This window comes from Scyliorhinus canicula, chromosome 17, assembly GCF_902713615.1.
Source record: "Scyliorhinus canicula chromosome 17, sScyCan1.1, whole genome shotgun sequence".
Taxonomy (NCBI): Eukaryota; Metazoa; Chordata; class Chondrichthyes; order Carcharhiniformes; family Scyliorhinidae; genus Scyliorhinus; species Scyliorhinus canicula.
Genome location: NC_052162.1, coordinates 52,481,623 through 52,501,440, shown reverse-complemented (window position 1 = coordinate 52,501,440; position 19,818 = coordinate 52,481,623). Strand labels below are relative to the sequence as shown.

At 39.9% G+C, this 19,818-nt stretch overlaps 1 protein-coding gene across 1 annotated transcript in view; it reads right to left on the bottom strand.

Annotated features, from left to right (window-relative positions):
* LOC119951403 (MORC family CW-type zinc finger protein 3-like) overlaps positions 1–19,818 on the bottom strand; it is a 147,601-nt gene that overhangs the window by 30,323 nt on the left and 97,460 nt on the right. The window contains exons 12-17 of the mRNA XM_038774562.1: positions 17,761–17,838; positions 16,915–16,969; positions 12,011–12,096; positions 9,435–9,465; positions 7,543–7,730; positions 5,968–6,856 (exon numbers count right to left, since the gene is read on the bottom strand). Of these exons, the coding sequence (XP_038630490.1) occupies positions 5,968–6,856; positions 7,543–7,730; positions 9,435–9,465; positions 12,011–12,096; positions 16,915–16,969; positions 17,761–17,838 (1,327 nt within the window). The remainder of the gene's footprint in view (positions 1–5,967; positions 6,857–7,542; positions 7,731–9,434; positions 9,466–12,010; positions 12,097–16,914; positions 16,970–17,760; positions 17,839–19,818) is intronic.

Below are 19,818 nucleotides of genomic sequence, written 5' to 3'. Positions count from 1 at the left end.
ACTTGAGGATGAAAAAACTAAATAGTCAACTCAATTTTTCTACATGTTTATGAAGATAATCAGAAACTCTAGCCAAATGTGTGTCTCAGATGTCCTTGGTATTCTTATGAAAGCATGGATTGTGGTAAAAACGCTGGATTGTAATCTGGTCTGTAAATTACAAATGTAAATCACTTGAGAGACCCAAATTAAGATACTGCAGTATTGTTGAATGGCATCTGCCATGAACTCAACGACCGTAAACTGGCCTGAGCAGGAATTTTCTAGCACAGCAAGATTACTGGGTACTTCTGTGTTTTTAGAATATGGTAAGAAAACTAAGATACTGTCAATAGCATGGAAAAATGTTTTAATTAGCCACCATCCACCTCACCAGAATCTCGACTGCTGAAATGTGACTTCTGAGATTGTGCCCTCGCAGGATAGTTATCAAGGTGTCATCAGGTGTACAGTCCTCAACAATGGAAATGATAATATATATTTTTAAAATTTAGAGTACCCAATTATTTTTTTCAAATTAAGAGGAAATTTAGTGTGACCAATCCACCTAACCTGCACAACTTTGGTTAGTGGGGTGAATCCCATGCAGACAAGGGGAGAATGTGCCAACTCCACACGGTGACCCAGGGCCGGGATTAAACCTCAGCGCGTAGGCAGCAGTGCTAACCACTGACCCACCGTGCTGCCCCAATGGAAATGATAATAGCATCAACTAAAAAAAAACGGAGTTTTAAGTCTGAAAAAAAGGTCATTACCTCATGCTGTTAGAACAGAGGTTAGAAAAAAACAGAAAATGCTGGAAAAACTCAGCAGGTCTGTCAGCATCCGTGGAGAGAGAAACAGAGCTAACATTTCAAGTCCAATATGACTCTTCGTCAGAATTCCTGCACTTATTCGAAATGTGTTAATTTTCTAGAGCTGTTGTGGATAATTAAATGTAAGTAAATGTGTTTTAAACACAAGGCATATAGCCAGCTTGATGGATGTGTTTCAGATAAACAGTAGTTGTTATTGCCCATGTTAACTACTTTCTTTAGCTTTTTTAGAGTTTTCTTTAACTTTAAGAGTTTCCAATAGATAACAAACAGAAAAAAAGCTGCCAAATCAGAAGGTTCCTTCTAAATACAAAATTGAGCCCCACCAGACTGCTTATCTTGACATCTAAGGTGGATATATCAACCTTCTGGATCACTACTCATACAGGTTTATAAACTTATCCAAGAGTCAAAAATATTAAGTTCCCTTGAAAGACATGGATATTTTATTCACTCTTGGTTGGATTACCTGTTGCATGGATAAGTCCTGCACAGATTGCTGTGATGTGGAATAGTTAGAACTTATTTTGTCATTGGATTCTCAGAATTACACAGGTATATGATTCAGTAGCATTTAGATCAAGATGGCTGATATCTATCCAATCATGAACCGGCAACAAAGTGTGTTCCTGCTTCCCTAATGTTGAGTTTTAGGAATCAATTGCACACCATATTTTTGATCCATCTGCTGAATATATGGATCAAAGTCTGAAATGGAATGTTTAGATTTTCCACATTCTTACTGGATATTACTTTGGTTTTGAAACATATTCTGGCAGGGCAAATGGAATATTTTGACCAAACCTTAGATATATCCCTTCCATGGTCATGATTCTGATTTGGTCTGATCATGGTCTGATTTTCTGAATGGGAAAATAAAGAGGAAGATCCTCGGGAGGACTTGATGTAATTTACAGATTTAGCTTTCTTTGCTACCCGAGTCTGATGAAAGAACTCACTCTTGTCCTCTTAGATCGCACTTGGAAAGTTTGACAATGCTTATCGAGAAACAAATCTGTGATTTACTTAAGGTTTATTGCAGAAAAGACCTGACTGGAACTGAAAAAAAAATGGATATGATGAAATGAAATGAAATGAAAATCGCTTATCGTCACGAGTAGGCTTCAATGAAGTTACTGTGAAAAGCCCCTAGTCGCCACATTCCGGCGCCTATCCGGGGAGGCTGATACGGGAATCGAACCGTGCTGCTGGCCTGCTTAGTCTGCTTTAAAAGCCAGCGATTTAGCCCAGTGAGCTAAACCAGCCCCTGGTGATGAAGTGTTCAATGTCATTCCTCTCTTTCACATATCTTACTGGCAATGTTAAGAATTAGGGAAAATTAAGATTAGGAAATGAAACTGGGATAAAACAAAATAAAAAGGGGAATTCATAAGGACAGCTGTCCGAAGGGGTGTTTTGATATGCGAATTGTCATACTAGTGAGAAAAGAAAGTATTTACCTACGTGACTCAATGGGAAAACAATGGAGTATAGAAGAGGTAACTCCGAAGTGGAGAGATAAAGGAATTGGCACTTCTATGCTAAAAGCAGTGTTTACAGGGTGGGTAACATCAAAGGGAAAGAATATATCCATAGCACAATAACTGGAGAAAGTGGCACAGTAGAGGCAGCTACCATCACAGCCATGTCCAGCTACAGAAAACAGTCTCCACTGAAAACAATTTATTGCTGAAAGGACAGTTAGTTAAAATCCAGAACTCAAATTCAAAATTACGCTCTCGCTGAAACTGAAGATGGTTTTCCCAAACATGAGCAAATAAACTGAGCGTGATAATTATCTGCTGGATTTAGCTCAAAGAGTTATATAATATTGGATGATGTTTGGGAACAAGGGGCGTCTCAGAGATCAGGAAACATAGGTAGTTGGGAACAAAGGGGTAACTTCATCTGATACTCTAAGTTTTTACAAATATATAAGACAAAAAAGAGTGGCTAAGGTAAATATTGGTCCTTTAGAGGATGAGAAGGGAGTTTTAATAATGGGAAATGAGGAAATGGCTGAGGAACTGAACAGGTTTTTTGGGTCGGTCTTCACAGTGGAAGACACAAATAACATGCCAGCGACTGATAGAAATGAGGCTATGACAGGTGAGGACCTTGAGAGGATTGTTATCACTAAGGAGGGAGTGATGGGCAAGCTAATGGGGCTAAAGGTAGACAAGTCTCCTGGCCCTGATGGAATGCATCCCAGAGTGCTAAAAGAGATGGCTAGGGAAATTGCAGATGCACTAGTGATAATTTACCGAAATTCACTAGACTCTGGGGTGGTCCCGGTGGATTGGAAATTAGCAAACGTGACGCCACTGTTTAAAAAAGGAGGTAGGCAGAAAGCAGGAAATTATAGGCCAGTGAGTTTAACTTCGGTATTAGGGAAGATGCTGGAATCTATCATCAAGGAAGAAATTGCGAGGCATCTGGATAGAAATTGTCCCATTGGGCAGACGCAGCATGGGTTCGTTAAAGGCAGGTCATGCCTAACTAATTTAGTGGAATTTTTTGAGGACGTTACCAGTGCAGTAGATAACGGGGAGCCGATGGATGTGGTATATCTGGATTTCCAGAAAGCCTTTGACAAGGTGCCACACAAAAGGTTGCTGCATAAGATAAAGATGCATGGCATTAAGGGTAAAGTAGTAGCATGGATAGAGGATTGGTTAATTAATAGAAAGCAAAGAGTTGGGATAAATGGGTGTTTCTCTGGTGGCAATCAGTAGCTAGTGGTGTCCCTCAGGGATCCGTGTTGGGCCCACAATTGTTCACAATTTACATTGATGATTTGGAGTTGGGGACCAAGGGCAATGTGTCCAAGTTTGCAGATGACACTAAGATGAGTGGTAAAGCGAAAAGTGCAGAGGATACTGGAAGTCTGCAGAGGGATTTGGATAGGTTAAGTGAATGGGCTCGGGTCTGGCAGATGGAATACAATGTTGACAAATGTGAGGTTATCCATTTTGGTAGGAATAACAGCAAACGGGATTATTATTTAAACGATAAAATATTAAAGCATGCCGCTGTTCAGAGAGACTTGGGTGTGCTAGTGCATGAGTCACAGAAGGTTGGTTTACAAGTGCAACAGGTGATTAAGAAGGCAAATGGAATTTTGTCCTTCATTGCTAGAGGGATGGAGTTTAAGACTAGGGAGGTTATGTTGCAACTGTATAAGGTGTTAGTGCGGCCACACCTGGAGTATTGTGTTCAGTTTTGGTCTCCTTACTTGAGAAAGGACGTACTGGCACTGGAGGGTGTGCAGAGGAGATTCACTAGGTTAATCCCAGAGCTGAAGGGGTTGGATTATGAGGAGAGGTTGAGTAGACTGGGACTGTACTCGTTGGAATTTAGAAGGATGAGGGGGGATCTTATAGAAACATTTAAAATTATGAAGGGAATAGATAGGATAGATGCGGGCAGGTTGTTTCCACTGGCGGGTGACAGCAGAACTAGGGGGCATAGCCTCAAAATAAGGGGAAGTAGATTTAGGACTGAGTTTAGGAGGAACTTCTTCACCCAAAGGGTTGTGAATCTATGGAATTCCTTGCCCAGTGAAGCAGTTGAGGCTCCTTCATTACATGTTTTTAAGGTAAAGATAGATAGTTTTTTGAAGAATAAAGGGATTAAGGGTTATGGTGTTCGGGCCGGAAAGTGGAGCTGAGTCCACAAAAGATCAGCCATGGTCTAATTGAATGGCGGAGCAGGCTCGAGGGGCCAGATGGCCTACTCCTGCTCCTAGTTCTTATGTTCTTATGTCTGCATAGCCGTCAGTGTAGTTAAGCCTATGCATAGCCGTCAGTGTAGTTAAGCGTATGCATAGCCGTCAGTGTAGTTAAGCGTATGCTTAGCCGTCAGTGTAGTTAAGTGTACTGTTGTGTGTATTATAGGACTTCTTGTCATGTGCTTTTCCTTTAAGTTAATTAATTGTTATTAATTGTTAACAAAACAACTGGATTATTCCTCCCTGATTTGCATATCTTTTCTCACAGGATACCAAATTGATAACCTACATTACTAAGAACCAGTATTCCAAGTTACTGTTCTGGGTTTGGGGATACCATTGCACTTAACATCAGTGGGGTTCTTAACAGCACTATTAGGAAAATAACTTAAACTTAACTATCTACAAAATATTGCACTTGGGATAAAAATGAGAAGCCATATGGTGCAAGGATATGAGCTGTTTGGAAAAAAAATACATATTATTAATGAAGGCAGATGAATTATAGAAAATTTTGCGATTTAACTTGTACAATATATTTCAACTTTGATTTGTAAAGGTATAATATTTTATTATTAAAATTATATTCATAGTGGCTTTCACAAAAACCTAATTACAGTAAGTAATTAGGAAAGCTAATAGAATGCTGTCATTTATTATGAGGGAAATTTTATATTAAAGTAGGAAGGTTATGTTTTAGGGCATTGGCGTAGTTACCACATCTGGAGTTTGGTGTACAGTACTGATCTCCTTATTTAAGGAAGGGTATGATTGCTTTGGAAACAGTTCAGAGAAGGTTTGCTAAAGTAATACCTTCATTGGGCAGGTTGTCTTATGAGGAAAGGTTGGACACGCTAGGCCTGTATCCACTGGAGTTTGGAAGAATAAGAGGTGACATGATTGAAACATACAAGAATCTGATGTGTCTTGATAGGGTCAATGTTTCCACTTGTGGAATCTAGTACTTGAGGCCACTGTTAAATAAGGGGTTGCCCATTTAGGACAGAGATAAGGAGAATTTTTCTCACTCAGAGCGCTGAGTCTTTGGAACTCTCTTCCTCAAAAGGCAGTGGAATCATAGTTTTAAATATTTTTAAGGCAGAGCTAAAATATTTTGATAAGCAACGAGTTGAAAGGTAATCGGAGATAGACAAGAATGTGGAGGTCAAGATTAGATCAGCCATGATCTTACTGAATAGCCGAGCAGACTCGAAGGGCCGAGTGGCCTACTCCTGCTCCCAATTTGTACGTTCTCAAAACTTTATGGACCAATTTTAAAATTTGTTTTAAGAAAAATGTTATTCCTTTCTGTCTGTCAGTGGAATGCAATTGCAGCCTTTGTAATTTATCGCAAATATTCAGCCTTTGTCCTATTGTTGAGCCTTTCTCTTCTATCAGCTTTCAAACTAAGCAGGTACTTGCCTGTTCTTTCAATTGATTCCTTTCTGACGAGCAGTTTTCCATTCTCTTTACTGCATCTTCTAACTGCTGGGCCAAAGCATCACGTTCTTGCATTACTTTTATGGAATATGCCCTAATTTCCTCAAGGTTCCAGCTTTCAGGCCCAATAACCTCCATATTTTTTATTATGCACGGTCTCTCTGTAGTTTTGCCTTGTTGCTGTCTTTCGATTTCGTGGTACTCTAGCAGTTGTTTCGTTATTTGCTCTATTGTGATAGACTGATCCTCATTTTCTTTTTTAAAGCAATCTCTTTCTGTGGTTCTTTCATCTAATAATTTCCTTGCATAATCCAGTTGATTCTCCAGAAACTGTACAGTGGCGGCCGTATACTTCTTTGTTGTATTCAAATCAATCTCATGAACTTTGTGTGTTGAAACATCTCCTTGACATCCCGTATTAGAAGTGGGGTTCGTGGACTCATTCATGCCACTGGAAGTTATTTCAATTTTCTTTATGACAGCAAGTTTATTGGTCTGTGTTCCTTCTGAAATAAGTACTTTTTCTGCAGAAACATGATTAACTGGCCTACCATTATTAGAACCATTCTCCTTAACAATATCGTTGTCATAACTATCTTCTGTGAGGCTAGAGAACTCAATTGGTTCTGTTTTTTCTTGCTTGGTCCTTTGCTGAGTAATACTGTCTTTGGTCCCGTGCATACCTGCATCATCTATGATGATGAGGTCATCATCACTGCTGCTGCTGCTGCTTTCTCTGGTGGAATTCACCATTTCATATTCCAATGATTGGGTTGCCTCAGGAGTACCTGGAATCGCTAATCTTCCTGCGCTTTCTTTAAAACGTTTATTATTCTGGTTCTTACTTCTTGGGCTCTGTTTTCGTTTGTTACTAAGGGGAAGAAATTTATCACAAAAGTTATTCTGTTTGTTATTATGGGGAGGAAATTAATCACAAATGTTATTTTACAACAGTTCATATACCAGTCATCTTTCACTTAGTTTTTAAGTCATTAGAATTTTTCTGCAGAATTCTCTTTTATTGCTTCATGGAATGTGAACGTTGCTGAAATGGCCAGCATATATTGCCATCCCTGTCAGGTTATCACCAGGTTATCATACTGGCATGTCAATAATAAATTTTTATTTTCTCTTAAAACTGCTGATTCATGTTGGTGTACAGTTCCATGTAGCAGAGGTGCACTCTCATACCTTGAATAAGCAGTCAATTAATTGCTCATTGGTGAACAGTGACACTGAAGGGTGCATTTCCATGAGGATTATTCTGCTTATCCGCAGCAGCTTTGGTAGAAGGATGACTGACACTCAGGAAAATGGTGCAACAATTAATTACGTCATTTTTTTTTGAGGTTTCTGCAACAAGGGCAGGGAATTCACCCAGAGTGGCACAGCTTGCTTTCACCAACCATGCCATCAGGGAACCACAGATATTTTAAAAACAACTTGTGTAGTTTAATTAATTCCTTCTTTTTTTGACAAAAACGTTTGAATTGACTTCTGTAATATATACCAATAAACATATAATGCCAGAAACAGATGCAATGTTAAATCATCAACCTGCTCTGTCCAAGGCTGGAGGATACAACACGTTCTTCATTCACATTGTCTGAAAATGCTGTACTGAGACTAGCGGAGCACGATCTTGTTCTGTAGCCCACTTCTTTAAGCTCCTCTTTCTCCTCCTCACTTTCTCCTGTATCAAAGTGACCTTTTCTCTCCGTTGACGATGCCAACTGGGATTGCTGCTACCAGGTAATCAAAAAACAAATACAGAAAGCGAACCAAAATGTCAGAATCTGTGAGAAATAGATCATTTAACAACTGTCCAAGTGTGCTGTGGGCAGCTACACTAGCTTTAGATATTGTTTTCTCTCCTAGAGACCTAAATCTAAATATTGGTAACATACAATGCAGCCAAATCACTAGACTTAACTATGTGGCTTTTAAAGGATAAATAATTATGTTTACAATATGCAATGACATTAAAAAAGAACAGCATAATATTTCGAGCAAATTATCGATTCATTCAAAAAAAAAACCTTTACAATTGTACAGGAAACAGATGAGCCAAAATAAATCTCTATTAACATATGTTGTCTGCATCAATACTTCAAAATCAGAGCAATTTTTCTCTGAATCACTTAATTGATGTCAGTAAACTAAAAACATATTCAATGGTCGTAAACATGTTTCAATTTACTGGGGTCTAATTGCCCCATCAGCAAAAGCTTCCCTCAGAAGTTCAGAGAGGGTGTAAAGTGCCTCTACAAAAACTAGCATTTGATTGATTATAGTAAATAGTTCATCTGACATTCCAAAAAAAACCACAGCACAGACCTCCTTTCTCAGCTCCAGTTGAGACAGATCTGGGTTCCAAATTTTAAAAGGATAGAAATTTGCGCAATATTTACTTTTCCACACTGTCTAATAAAATTGTCCTGATGTTGACACTTGCAAAAGTGCCAGTTGTACTCTGATACCTCATCCATGTGGCTATTCTTATGTAAGCAAGAATTAGGTGACTTAAATTGACCATGGAAAGATTACAGTTCAGCCTATTTTTGTCCACACCTACTCTCATGCAGTTTATAAGAAAAGTGATCAGGGACATTGTACTTTCTGTTACCTTTGTGGCCCAGGATTGTGGAGACTAAATATCACCACACTACTACCCTAGATTAGATTGGCACAAAGTAGCAATTGACCCTGGGATCTTCCAGTTTTGTATGGATCACCTCCACCTCACACGGTGCCTTTATCGCCTTGATCCATCCACAGCAGGAAGTGAGAGGATGGAAGGGCCTATAACTTGGAAAACTGAAAGATTATTTTAAGGTCTGGAGCAGCAGGAGATAGGTCCAAAAATAATTTTAGTTTAGTTTAAAATTATTTTTCTAGTATAAGCTGGAGTACAATAAGAAAGAAAACAAAACAACAGCAAAGTATAAATCCAAACATAATACTGCTGAAAAAATGAAAACGTTCTAATCCGTGTTACTTCATGCTCAAGGTGCAGAAATTCTACTGGTCCTTAAAGGATCATTAAAAACTGAGTTTAATTTCCTTTGGTAGGGCACTGCTTGATGAACTTGTAAAATCCCTATTTTAGCATAGCTGTCAACCTATATCAGGGTAATGACAGAGGTACCAAAACCAAAAAGAAATTTGTCATGATTGTGCGAAGGAAATTAAACTCCTCAATGTGTTCGTACATAATGAAACCGGATAGGTATTTCCTGCACAAATTATTGCAAACGTGAAACATCTTTTTTTCTAACATTTCTCTCTTTCTTGCACCGCGATAAGACTCAAAGGGTGCTTGGTGTATTTCAACCAACAATCTCACAATGTAAAATAGCAATATATCTATACCCTTCTTCAGTCTGTCAATCTACAGCACACTTGAAAACAAAACTGAAAAGAATTGCAAAATTCGTATGTTCACCTACCTGTGATGAACAATACCCTTTAACTGAGGCACTGAGATGTTATCAGAGAAGAGAACAAGCATTCAATCAATCACAGAATTTTTTTCAAATACTACACTACACAGGTTAACGAAAGGCAATGATTGTGAGATTCCAACTCAATGCTAAGTTCAGGGAGCAATGTGCCTCCACCTCACATAAACCCAACTGTAATTTTAATGCACTAAAATTTCCCTAACCCGACTGTCAGAAACAGAGACGTCAGTGAAATACAAAAATTCCAGGACCTAATTATTTTAACTGAATGATTAACCCAATCAGCCCCATGGAAAACTGATGGGATCGGGTCAAATACTGGTTTGCAACTTATTCAACTTTATTCTCCATTGACTACAATGAAGTGTAAAAGTATGTAAATCTCGCATTTGACCTGATTCTATCAGTTTTGGGTAGAATTATTCCCACTGTGCTTAATTTTTATTGTCCAATTCATTCTGAAATTTTAACTACCAATGTGTTTTGTGAATGAAAATCGTTATCACTGGAAGTTTGGCTGGTGTGCGAGTACAAGAAATAGAGGAGGAGATAAGTGATGGTTTTACAGCTATTATAATTCCAATGCTAACATCCTCCAACACTCTAGCTGGCTTGGAATACAGAGTAATCATAATCCAGCTGCTGTACAGAAAGAATAAAAGGTTCGTTCATCAGAAAAAGGAACATCCTGGGGTGGGCGGGGGGGGGGGGGGGGGGGGGGTTAGAATAGTGTAGAGTAGGGGGGGAAGAATAGGCGGGTCTATTTGCGAGAGAGGTACTGTTATTTTCACTATGTTTTTTGTAATTGGAATCTGCATACTAATGTATATTGTTACTGTTTGCAATGCCAAAAAATACCTCAATAAAATTGTCTAAAAAAAAGAAAAAAGAACATCCTTTCACAGGTATCCAGGCCAGGTAAAGATAGATAGTTTTTTGAAGAATAAAGGGATTAAGGGTTATGGTGTTCGGGCCGGAAAGTGGAGCTGAGTCCACAAAAGATCAGCCATGATCTCATTGAATGGCAGAGCAGGCTCGAGGGGCCAGATGGTCTACTCCTGCTCCTAGTTCTTATGTAAGATTGTGACATAGCATAATGTCACTGGGCTAGTAATCCAGAGGCTCAGGCGAATGCTCTGGGGACTAGGGCTCAAATCCCACTGTGGAAGCTTGTGGAATTGAATTTTATTAAATTAATTAAAATATATAAATATATCACAATAAATAAAATATTTAAAATGATATATAAATATTAAAAATTCTTGAATTAAACTAGTCATGGTGACCTTGAAACTACTACTGATTGTCATAAGAACCCATTTGGTTCAGTAATGTCCTTTAAGGGAAGGTAATTTTCCACCCGTAGCCTGGTCTTGCAGAATGTGGTTGACTCTAAGCTGCCTTCTGAAATGGCCTAGCGAGTAACTCAGTTAAGGTTGGTCAATAAATGCTGGTCTTGCCAGTGATGCACACATTCTGTGAAAGAATTTTAAATTCCATTTTGTTCCCTGCCTCGTCATTTAGATTCAGATTGACCAAAGTTAGGAACTGATGTCTTCACTGAAGACATACGGTAATGCACTGTGCAGCATTTACAGCTACAAGGCACTGACTCTTTGTTAGAGTATGGAAGTCCTCTACTATCTCACCTGGTTATTCCTCATGTATTAACCAAGAGTATTAGTAACCTATTTAAGCATGACCATCAGAGCCAAGACCAATTCTGTCCTCATTAAACAGCTACAGAGGTAAACATATGCACCTTTTTTTACATACAGTCACTGGATAGCGATGTGAAACAGGTACCATAACTGATTCTTTTGTCCCAGGCCTATGGGCACTGGGGGAATTTCTTGCAACCTAATTGCTGTCTTGGCGTAGATCAGTTAACTTGAAGGTGAGATATTCTGATCTGAGTGGTTAAGTACTACACTCTACTACAAGTAGCGCCTTAAAGTCACTGGGGGCACCGCATGTTTTTGTCTGCATTAACTGATGCTGCACTCATAACTTAATCTGTTGTCATAGTTCATTGTAAATTACCATCTGAACCACAATCATTGTGATTTAAAAAGAAAGTCACGTGAGCTTGATGTAGAAACTAAAGCAAAATTAAAACCAGAATCAAGTTGTAATCCACCTGAACATTGCCTCTGTAAACTTTTCTTTTATAGTTCTATAGGCAAGCAGCAAACACCAGCAACCGCTCAGTGGTGGAATGAACATATTACATTTAATTATTTTCCTAATAGTTCATTCACATTTTAGCTACATGGGGAACGGTAAGTAAGCTTTTCGGTAGAAAATGTGGTAACATTCTTAATGCAAAAACATCATTAGGCATGCCACAGTGATTAAGAATCTCCGACAGTGAGGGTGAGGTTCTCTCTAAACATGCAAGGAGCAGTAGCATAGCCAGGGGGTTGTTAATGGTGTGAGCGAGTAAAGGAGACTAACAGAGGAATGATAGAGCCATTCTGAAGAGATTAACGTCACCATTGTCCCCAGACAGTGATTCACAGTGTGGAGTGTGGAGTTGAAGTTCAGAACTGAAAGCAGACCTTTTAAGTGGCAAAGCATCTTGAGCGAAAACTGGGCTGAAAATTCCAAACGGGAGGAAAGGGGCAGGGCACCTCTCTAGCATTGCCTGTAAATTCAAAATGCTAGGGTTTAACAAGTAAAAAGAAGAAATCACAAGGAACTTAGAAAAACAATGACCAACAAGGAAGAGAGAAAAAGCACAACGTGAGAAAACAAATTGGAGGTTAAATTGAAAAGAAGGAATGCAGGGGGAAAGGCAGAAATACAAAGAAGAATAAGTTACAAACATGAATGGGAAAATAAAGAGGTAGAATGGAAGGGAAAAAGTACAGCAAAAGAGAAGCCACATAGCATTTGAAGACTTCCACAGCAATCATTCAAAACGTTACCAATTAAAAAATTAAAATAATCTGCTGTCCTGTACTTTACTTGCTGATTTTTAGGAATTAGTTAAAAGACTTCCTTTTTGACGTGTTAAGCAAGAAAACAAATTCAAAAGTTGCTGTCACACAGTCCTCAAAGGCTGAGCGCAATTATTCCCAAATCATAACACAAACAGTTCTTGAAACATAAAAATGAGGAGGAGGAAATACGCAACATTATGCAGGTTTCTTATTCTTAGTAACAGCTGTGTGGCTTTTGTGAAAAAATATGCAGCCCGAGGCTGCTGGGAACAATCTTAAGAGGGGTGAAAACAAAGCTCGTTGAGAACTCTGAAGAAGCTAGTTTTTCAACTTCAAACTAGTCATGAAATACTTTTATATTTTACATAATATTCCTTTGGAATTTACCAATAACAGGTTCAATTTGTATTCAAATATTGCCATGTACATAGGAAACATCCAAAGACATTTCACACAAACATGATCAAGCAAAAATTGACACTAAGTCAAAAACAATGAAAGCATAATGGCATTTTTTTTAAAGAAGAAAATTCAAGTATACAATTCAGACTGAAGCTATGCGGTAAAAATCTTTGTATTACAGGTTGAGTATCCCTTATTAGAAATGCTCGGGGCTGAGAGTGTCACGGATTCAGTAATTTAAAAAATTTTGGAATACCAAGTTGTAAAGACCCTCGGATGCTGCTCAGAGTCGCCAGATGGTGCTGTGTCTGAGGCCCGGGGGGGGGGGGGGGGGGGGGCAAGCGGCTTCGTGCTATCAAATGGAAGGATACACACACGCACGTGTGTTCAGCCACAGGACCGGGATTATAGTGCTAGGAAAAGCCGACGCTGAAGAAGTGTGGATTTCAGAGCTTTTCGAATTTCGAATGTGGGATACTCAACCTTTATATCCAACAGTTGTGTGCGAGGGATTCTCATATCCTTCCAGTAAGAACAGATTAATTTGTAATGAATATCCTGACATATGAGGTATGTGGCATAGTTGAGCACAGGATCAAAAGCATATACATGTATGCAAAGCTTTTGTAAAATCTACTGACATGTTGAAATAAAAAGGTGACTCTAACTAAATTGTGTCTTTACTCCTTTCATTGCTTCCTCCAAGTGATGGTGTTCAACATGGAACAATACTGAAAGGTCCATTTGGGAGGTGGGGATAGGTGATCAGCAAAAGGTTCTTTGGTATTTTGTAACCTAAAACTATAATGCTTCATGGGTTTCAAAGTCATTTTGGAGATGCCAAGAGCTATTGCCACCTCAAATCATTCTATGCCCACCTCTGGTAGGTCTTCCTTGAACTTGAGACAAGCTAGAACCAAGAGGGGTGACCCTGAGTATCACAAGGTCAGCTTGTTCCTTGACTAGTCTATAGGGCACCTCTCCTAATTTGGGGAATAATTCCCAGATAGTAGTGAAGAGGTATTTCAGGACTGTGTCAGTTGACTGCCTGACTCTTGTCCTTATAGAATAGCTGGGTAATTACCAATAGGTTAATGCAATATTTAAAAACATATTTTGCATCCCTTTGACTGTTTGCACAGCAAAGTGACATGCTGGACCATATAAAGTCAAATTTGCAGTGTTTAATGGAAACACATATGTGTCAGACTGAATAGGGTGAACAAATCCCCTTCTCAAAAAGACATTAATCAATCACTCCTGTTTTTAATGACAACTGAACTCTATTACAAATATTTATTGAATTCCAACATCACAAGCAGCCATGGTACATCTCAGAAGCTTGTTTGATATCATAATCACTGCATTACCATGCACACCAAGAGTAGCTGAGTAATATCACCACTAACCAAGCTTGCCAAGTCCTGAATGAGTTAGCAAGACTGAGTCTTTAACAGGTGGTGAAGCAACTAACAAGATGAAACTCATCGTCTTCCCACATCAGTCAGACATATCAGTCCAGGATAACATGGCAGGAGCAAGCTCTACACGTTTCTTGTCCATCCCCAGTTTCCCTCAAAATGGTGGTAGTGAGCTTCTTCTTGAACCGCTGCAGTCCATGTGGTATAGGTGTAACTACAGGGAGGGAGGGAGTTCCAGGATTGTGAGCCAGTGGCAGTGAAGGAGTAGCGATATATTTCCAAGTCAGGATGTTGAGTGAACCACCAGGTGGTGGTGTTTGAGATATCTATCTACTGCTCTTGTCCTTCTAAATGATAGTGATCGAGGGTTTGGAAGGTGCTGTCTATGGAACCTTGGTGAGTTCCTACAGTGCATCTTTTAGATGGTAGACACTGATGCCACTGTTCTTCAGTGGTGGAGGGAGTTAATGTTTGTGGAAGGGGGTTAGAATTGTTGAACAGGACATGGATTCTTGTGGCTGCAGCAATCGTAAGAATGGAGAGGACATGTAGGAAGGTTGTCCCTCTCACCCTTACTTAACGGTCCTGCTGCAGGATCTGAGGGACTGCAGTGAAGTGAGCATACCTCTCCAACCAAGTAGACATGCAAGGAACTGACCAAGGAATTCAGCAACAGAAGTGTGGACCTTCCAACTGGAGATAGTTTCCCAAGAGGGTCCAGGACATCTGGGTGGCAGTTAAGGTGAGTGGCATAACAATTTCAGGTGTCAAACCCCATACTCTGACTTTCCCGGTATTCCTCTGCAGAGCACTACTCAGAATATCTTTCCTTGCAGCTCCACTCATTCTTCTTTCTCCAGGCATCTCACTTCCATTTCTAAGCAGTCAGCACTCACACTCACCCTCATCCTATTATCCTCTCGTACGCATGCCTCACAGTCATCCTCCATGAATGTTGCACTTCCCTGCTATCCACACAAACTCTTACCAACACTCTCTTTGCTTTCTCTGCTTCAAGGAAAAGAGGGCAAACAACCTCAGGGAGAGACAGAGAGCAGGCCTGGGGCCTTACAATGACAGCCACTGGCAATGCGTGTCCACCTCACCCACCGAGAAGGAGGTCTTATTCCAAGAGACTGCAGATGTCAGCAATGACGTGCCTTGAAAACCTCCAATGAAGGTGATGCTCATACATGTTGAGAGAACTGATCCCCAATGTAAACATTGTATTGATGGTCATGCCTCCTTGGAGCTGAATCTCTGTGGCCATCCCCTATGCCCTGGGAAGTAGCATTTGGCTGAGGAAAAGGTTAGCGTTGCTCATGCTACTGGTGGTGTTATATGCATTGGTGCTCCCCCTGCTCTTTGTCAGTGGTGCAAGGTAAAGCTGTGTAAGCTGCTCCCATGTCATGGTGAAGGCTGGCAGCAGGGAAGTGCAGCTGAAGGTGAGTGATGTGCTAGACAGGTAAAGTAACTTTTAAGAAGTTGGCAATTACTTGTCAAGTACTGAAAGCACTCCGAGGTGTGATGTGAGCAGCAGTCTCTTATCTGGTCATAATAGGAGCTTCTCCATTTCACTGAGCAAAGGCTGATGACAACTTGCCAGTTTCATTAAGTAGAACTCCTGCATGCTCACTCGCTTCAATGGCCATAGCGAGTCCCGCACAACTCATGAAATAGATCTATTGCCTGTTAAATCTAGAATCCATGGTTAAAACAGATAATTGCTTACTGGAATATTTAAACGCCTTAACCGACAAGATGCATTGGGGGGATCGCATTCAAATCTGCTCAAGTGCAAGTTAGAAGAGGGCAGGATAATGTTCGGATCCCAATCCAATATGACCTTTAGGGGATTTACCTCCCCATATGCCTCCTAAATCCATCCTATTCCGGGAAACTTCCCAAGAGAATGCAGAGCTTGAATTATTTTTGAAACATTTATTTTTTCCTTTTCACAACTTGAAAGGTATACTACAAATTGTTTTTACGTTTAGATTTTTATATTTTATATTTATCAAGGTTGATCACTTCTGTGTCACCTGAAATGCAGTTTAAATCTACAACAGAGTAAAGAATGACTTCTCTGGTCTCCTCTTTCACCAATTGACTGTAAAGAATGAGGGCCCTTTCTAATCTGTGTAGGTCAGTTATCAACTGAGCCACTGAGAGCTACGAAGACTTTAATTGCAATATAATTACTCCTGCTGAAAAGTTCCACGTGATGATAATAAGAAGTGATGACATTTAAAAAAAACAGTAATTTCCAGTGAATTTCCAGGGTGAGAGTGACATTTTCTATGATTTGCTTAAACTTCCTTTTACTTGTCTGAAGGAGGCAAGGTCATATCTCATTGCTTATATTAGCCTTGGTGAAGTGCTACTGAGGATTACCTGTACATATAATAGTTCTGTAGCTGTTCAACACCCTTAGAGAAGTCAACTACATCCAAATGTTCCACATTAGATAAAATTTCTTAATTATTTACACTAAGGGCTGCCTGCTGTATTAACTTGCAAACAGGGCACACTTTCTCAGGCAAAAGGTTGAGTACAGGGCATGGTCTACAGGAGTCAAGAATTATTTTTCTGATGGAGGGTTCAATTTGGGGTATGACGTATATACAAAATCAGCCTGAAGGTGTGTCTGGAATGGGTTGTATTACAGGCTATATATTTATCGAAATAGTTTCTTACCACAAGTCTCTCTTGCTCCAAAGACTTCCTGCTCTTTCTTTCCAGACTTTGATCACTGAAAAAACAATGCACATGAAGAAGAAAATCCTGGAAGTAATTAACTGAATTATCAATGAAGTTATTTCATTTTTGTCAAACTGCAGTGGAGGTAATGATCAGGATGAAGATACAGGTGCTGCAAAGCTCATTCACTTAACGTCTTTTCTAAATTTTATTCCTACTGTCCTGAAGCCATGCACCAGCTAACTGCCTTCTCGGGGTGACGAGCTAGGTTATTGGTTATGTGTGAGCTTAGACAGTGAATTTCAACAAGCTATCCAATTGTGGAGATCATCAAAGCTATTCCCGATATTTCCTTAACAGAGGCATAAATATATCCTTTCCAGCAAGTATATGTGTGAAAAATGGAGGCCATTTTAAATAGAACAGAGGTTACAAAGTGCTTTAACAGGAATGTTTAAAATTATAAAGGAATGGGACAGAGTAGAGAGAAACATACAGTTTTCAGTGATTGAAGGCACTACATTGAAGGAACATGGATTTAAAATTAAATGGGATGTAGGATAGAGAACAGGATAAACTTTTGTATGCTTAAGAGGCTGGATTGCACCATTGGAGTTAATGATTGAAGCATAAGCACTGTTATCATTAAAGAAAAGGTTAGATACATGATTGAAGAAAAAGGGCCCTAATTAAGAAATGACCCATAAAGGGATATTTAAACATGGTGGGCAGATGGAAAGAGGACGATCGTTCAAATGGAGAATAAACAACAATGTGGACTGGTCAAGTCAAACAGCCTGTTTCTGTTTTGCAAATTAATCAGTGCCAGCAAAAATACTTAACTGTTTTTTAGATGTTTTTTCATAACTTGGTGTAATCTCATCATCACTTTCCTCTGGCTCCTCAGGTATAGAGCAGTCCCTGAAATTAAAAAAGTCCAAATGTTAGGATTTTGTGACTAAATTCATCCCTTCCCAAGGTGGCTTGTACTTTTGGACAGACAGCAAGGGCTGTATGCCAGTTGCCTCTCATCCAACAGTGAAGAGGCTGGATTCATTTTGACATCAGGTGTCCTAATGCAGCTTGCCTTCTTCAGGCTGGTGCAATTTCGGGCAGCATGGTCGGCACAGGCTCGGAGAGCCGAAGGGCCTGTTCCTATGCTGTACGTTTCTTTGCAATATTGGGTGTCCAGCTGGCAGTAAGTCTGACAGCTTGTGGGAAAAGGGGTGTGGCCAATGGTCACAATCACAGAGGAGAAGAGGCTGGAGGTAATAGCACATTTGCTCCTTCTGGCATCATAAAAGTCATTTAAAATTTAAGTTTTTAACAACTTTCAGAGTGTATCGATAGTAAAACAGCTTGGAGAGTGCAATGTTCAATGATCAGTTCAATCCTGAAATGTCATTTTGGGTCCTATGTACGTCATAGAACACAAATTTGCATATTAAACAGCACCTAATGCCTGAGCCAGGGTGGGTGCATCATGAGTTGTGAGCACAGCCTATTGTTCATCACGTGAACCAGCCTCCCATCCACTGACTCTATCTACACCTCCCGCTGCCTTGGGAAGTGGGCAGCATAATCAAAACCCCTCCCACCCGGGTTATTCTCTCTTCACCACTGTGCTACCCTTTCCATCCTCTTCCATCGGGCAGAAGATACAAAAGTCTGAAAACACGCACCAACAGATTCAAAAAAAGCTTCTTCCCTGATGTTACCAGACTCCTGAATGGCCCTCTTATGGACTGAGCTGATCTCTCTATGCATCTTCTCAACTGTTGTAACATTACACTCCATATGCTTCACCCGATAATTAAGTCTATGTATTTACATTGTGTCTCCTATGTTTTTCATGTAAGGAACGATGTGCCTGGACTGTATGCAGAACAATTTTACAGTAATTTTGTGGAGTGTTAATGTAAGCCTACTTGTGACACAAATAAAGATTATTATCTGAATCTAAATCACGCACCTCGTGATAGAACCTTGTATGGTTTCTGATTAAGCACTGATTTCTGCAAGTTAAATTGGTCCATCTGACCTCAAAATCACTACAGTGCAGAAGGAGGCCATTCAGCCCATCGGGTCTGTATTGACCTTCCGACAGAGCACACTATGCAAGTTCACTCCCTGCCCACCCCACCCTACCCCCGTAACCTAACCTGCACAGCCATGGGAACTAAGGGGCAATAGTATAGAACATAGAACAGTACAGCACAGAACAGGCCCTTCGGCCCTCGATGTTGTGCCGAGCATTGTCCGAAACCAAGTGCATACAGTACATTAAATCATTTCTTCCTGATACTGAAATCTCACCCCCCCTGCATTCATTCGAAGTCCTTGAAATCCTTCCCAGTGTGCTGCCCATAATACTTTATCGCAGGCCTAAACAACGTATTATGAAGGCTGAGCATAACTTTACCTTAACTTTAAACTCTAATCTTGTACTTAGTCAATAACCCCGTTTTCTTTTTCAAACAGCCTTCAAAACTAGCTCTGCCATCCTTGTGTAGCTTACATACACTCCCCCAGGTATTTTTATTCCTGCGGACCCTTTAAAATGATAGAATTTAGCTTAAATTACGCCCCTCATTCTAAAGAACACAGGAAATAGTAGATCATACGGACCCTCAAGCCTGTTCCGTTGTTCTCTATGATCAAGGCGGAACTACGGTTTCATGCCTGCTCACTCTGCATATCTTGTGATTATCTAAGGTATCAAATCTCTGTTGCCTCAGTCTTAAATAGATTCAATGGAGCTTCCAGAACACAGTTAGAGAATGCCAAAGAATTGTAAATACTTCACGGAGGTCGCCTCACATTTTTCTATAGCCAATCCACATAACCTGCAGATTATTGGACTGTGGGAGGAAACCAATGCAGACACGGGGAGAATTTGCA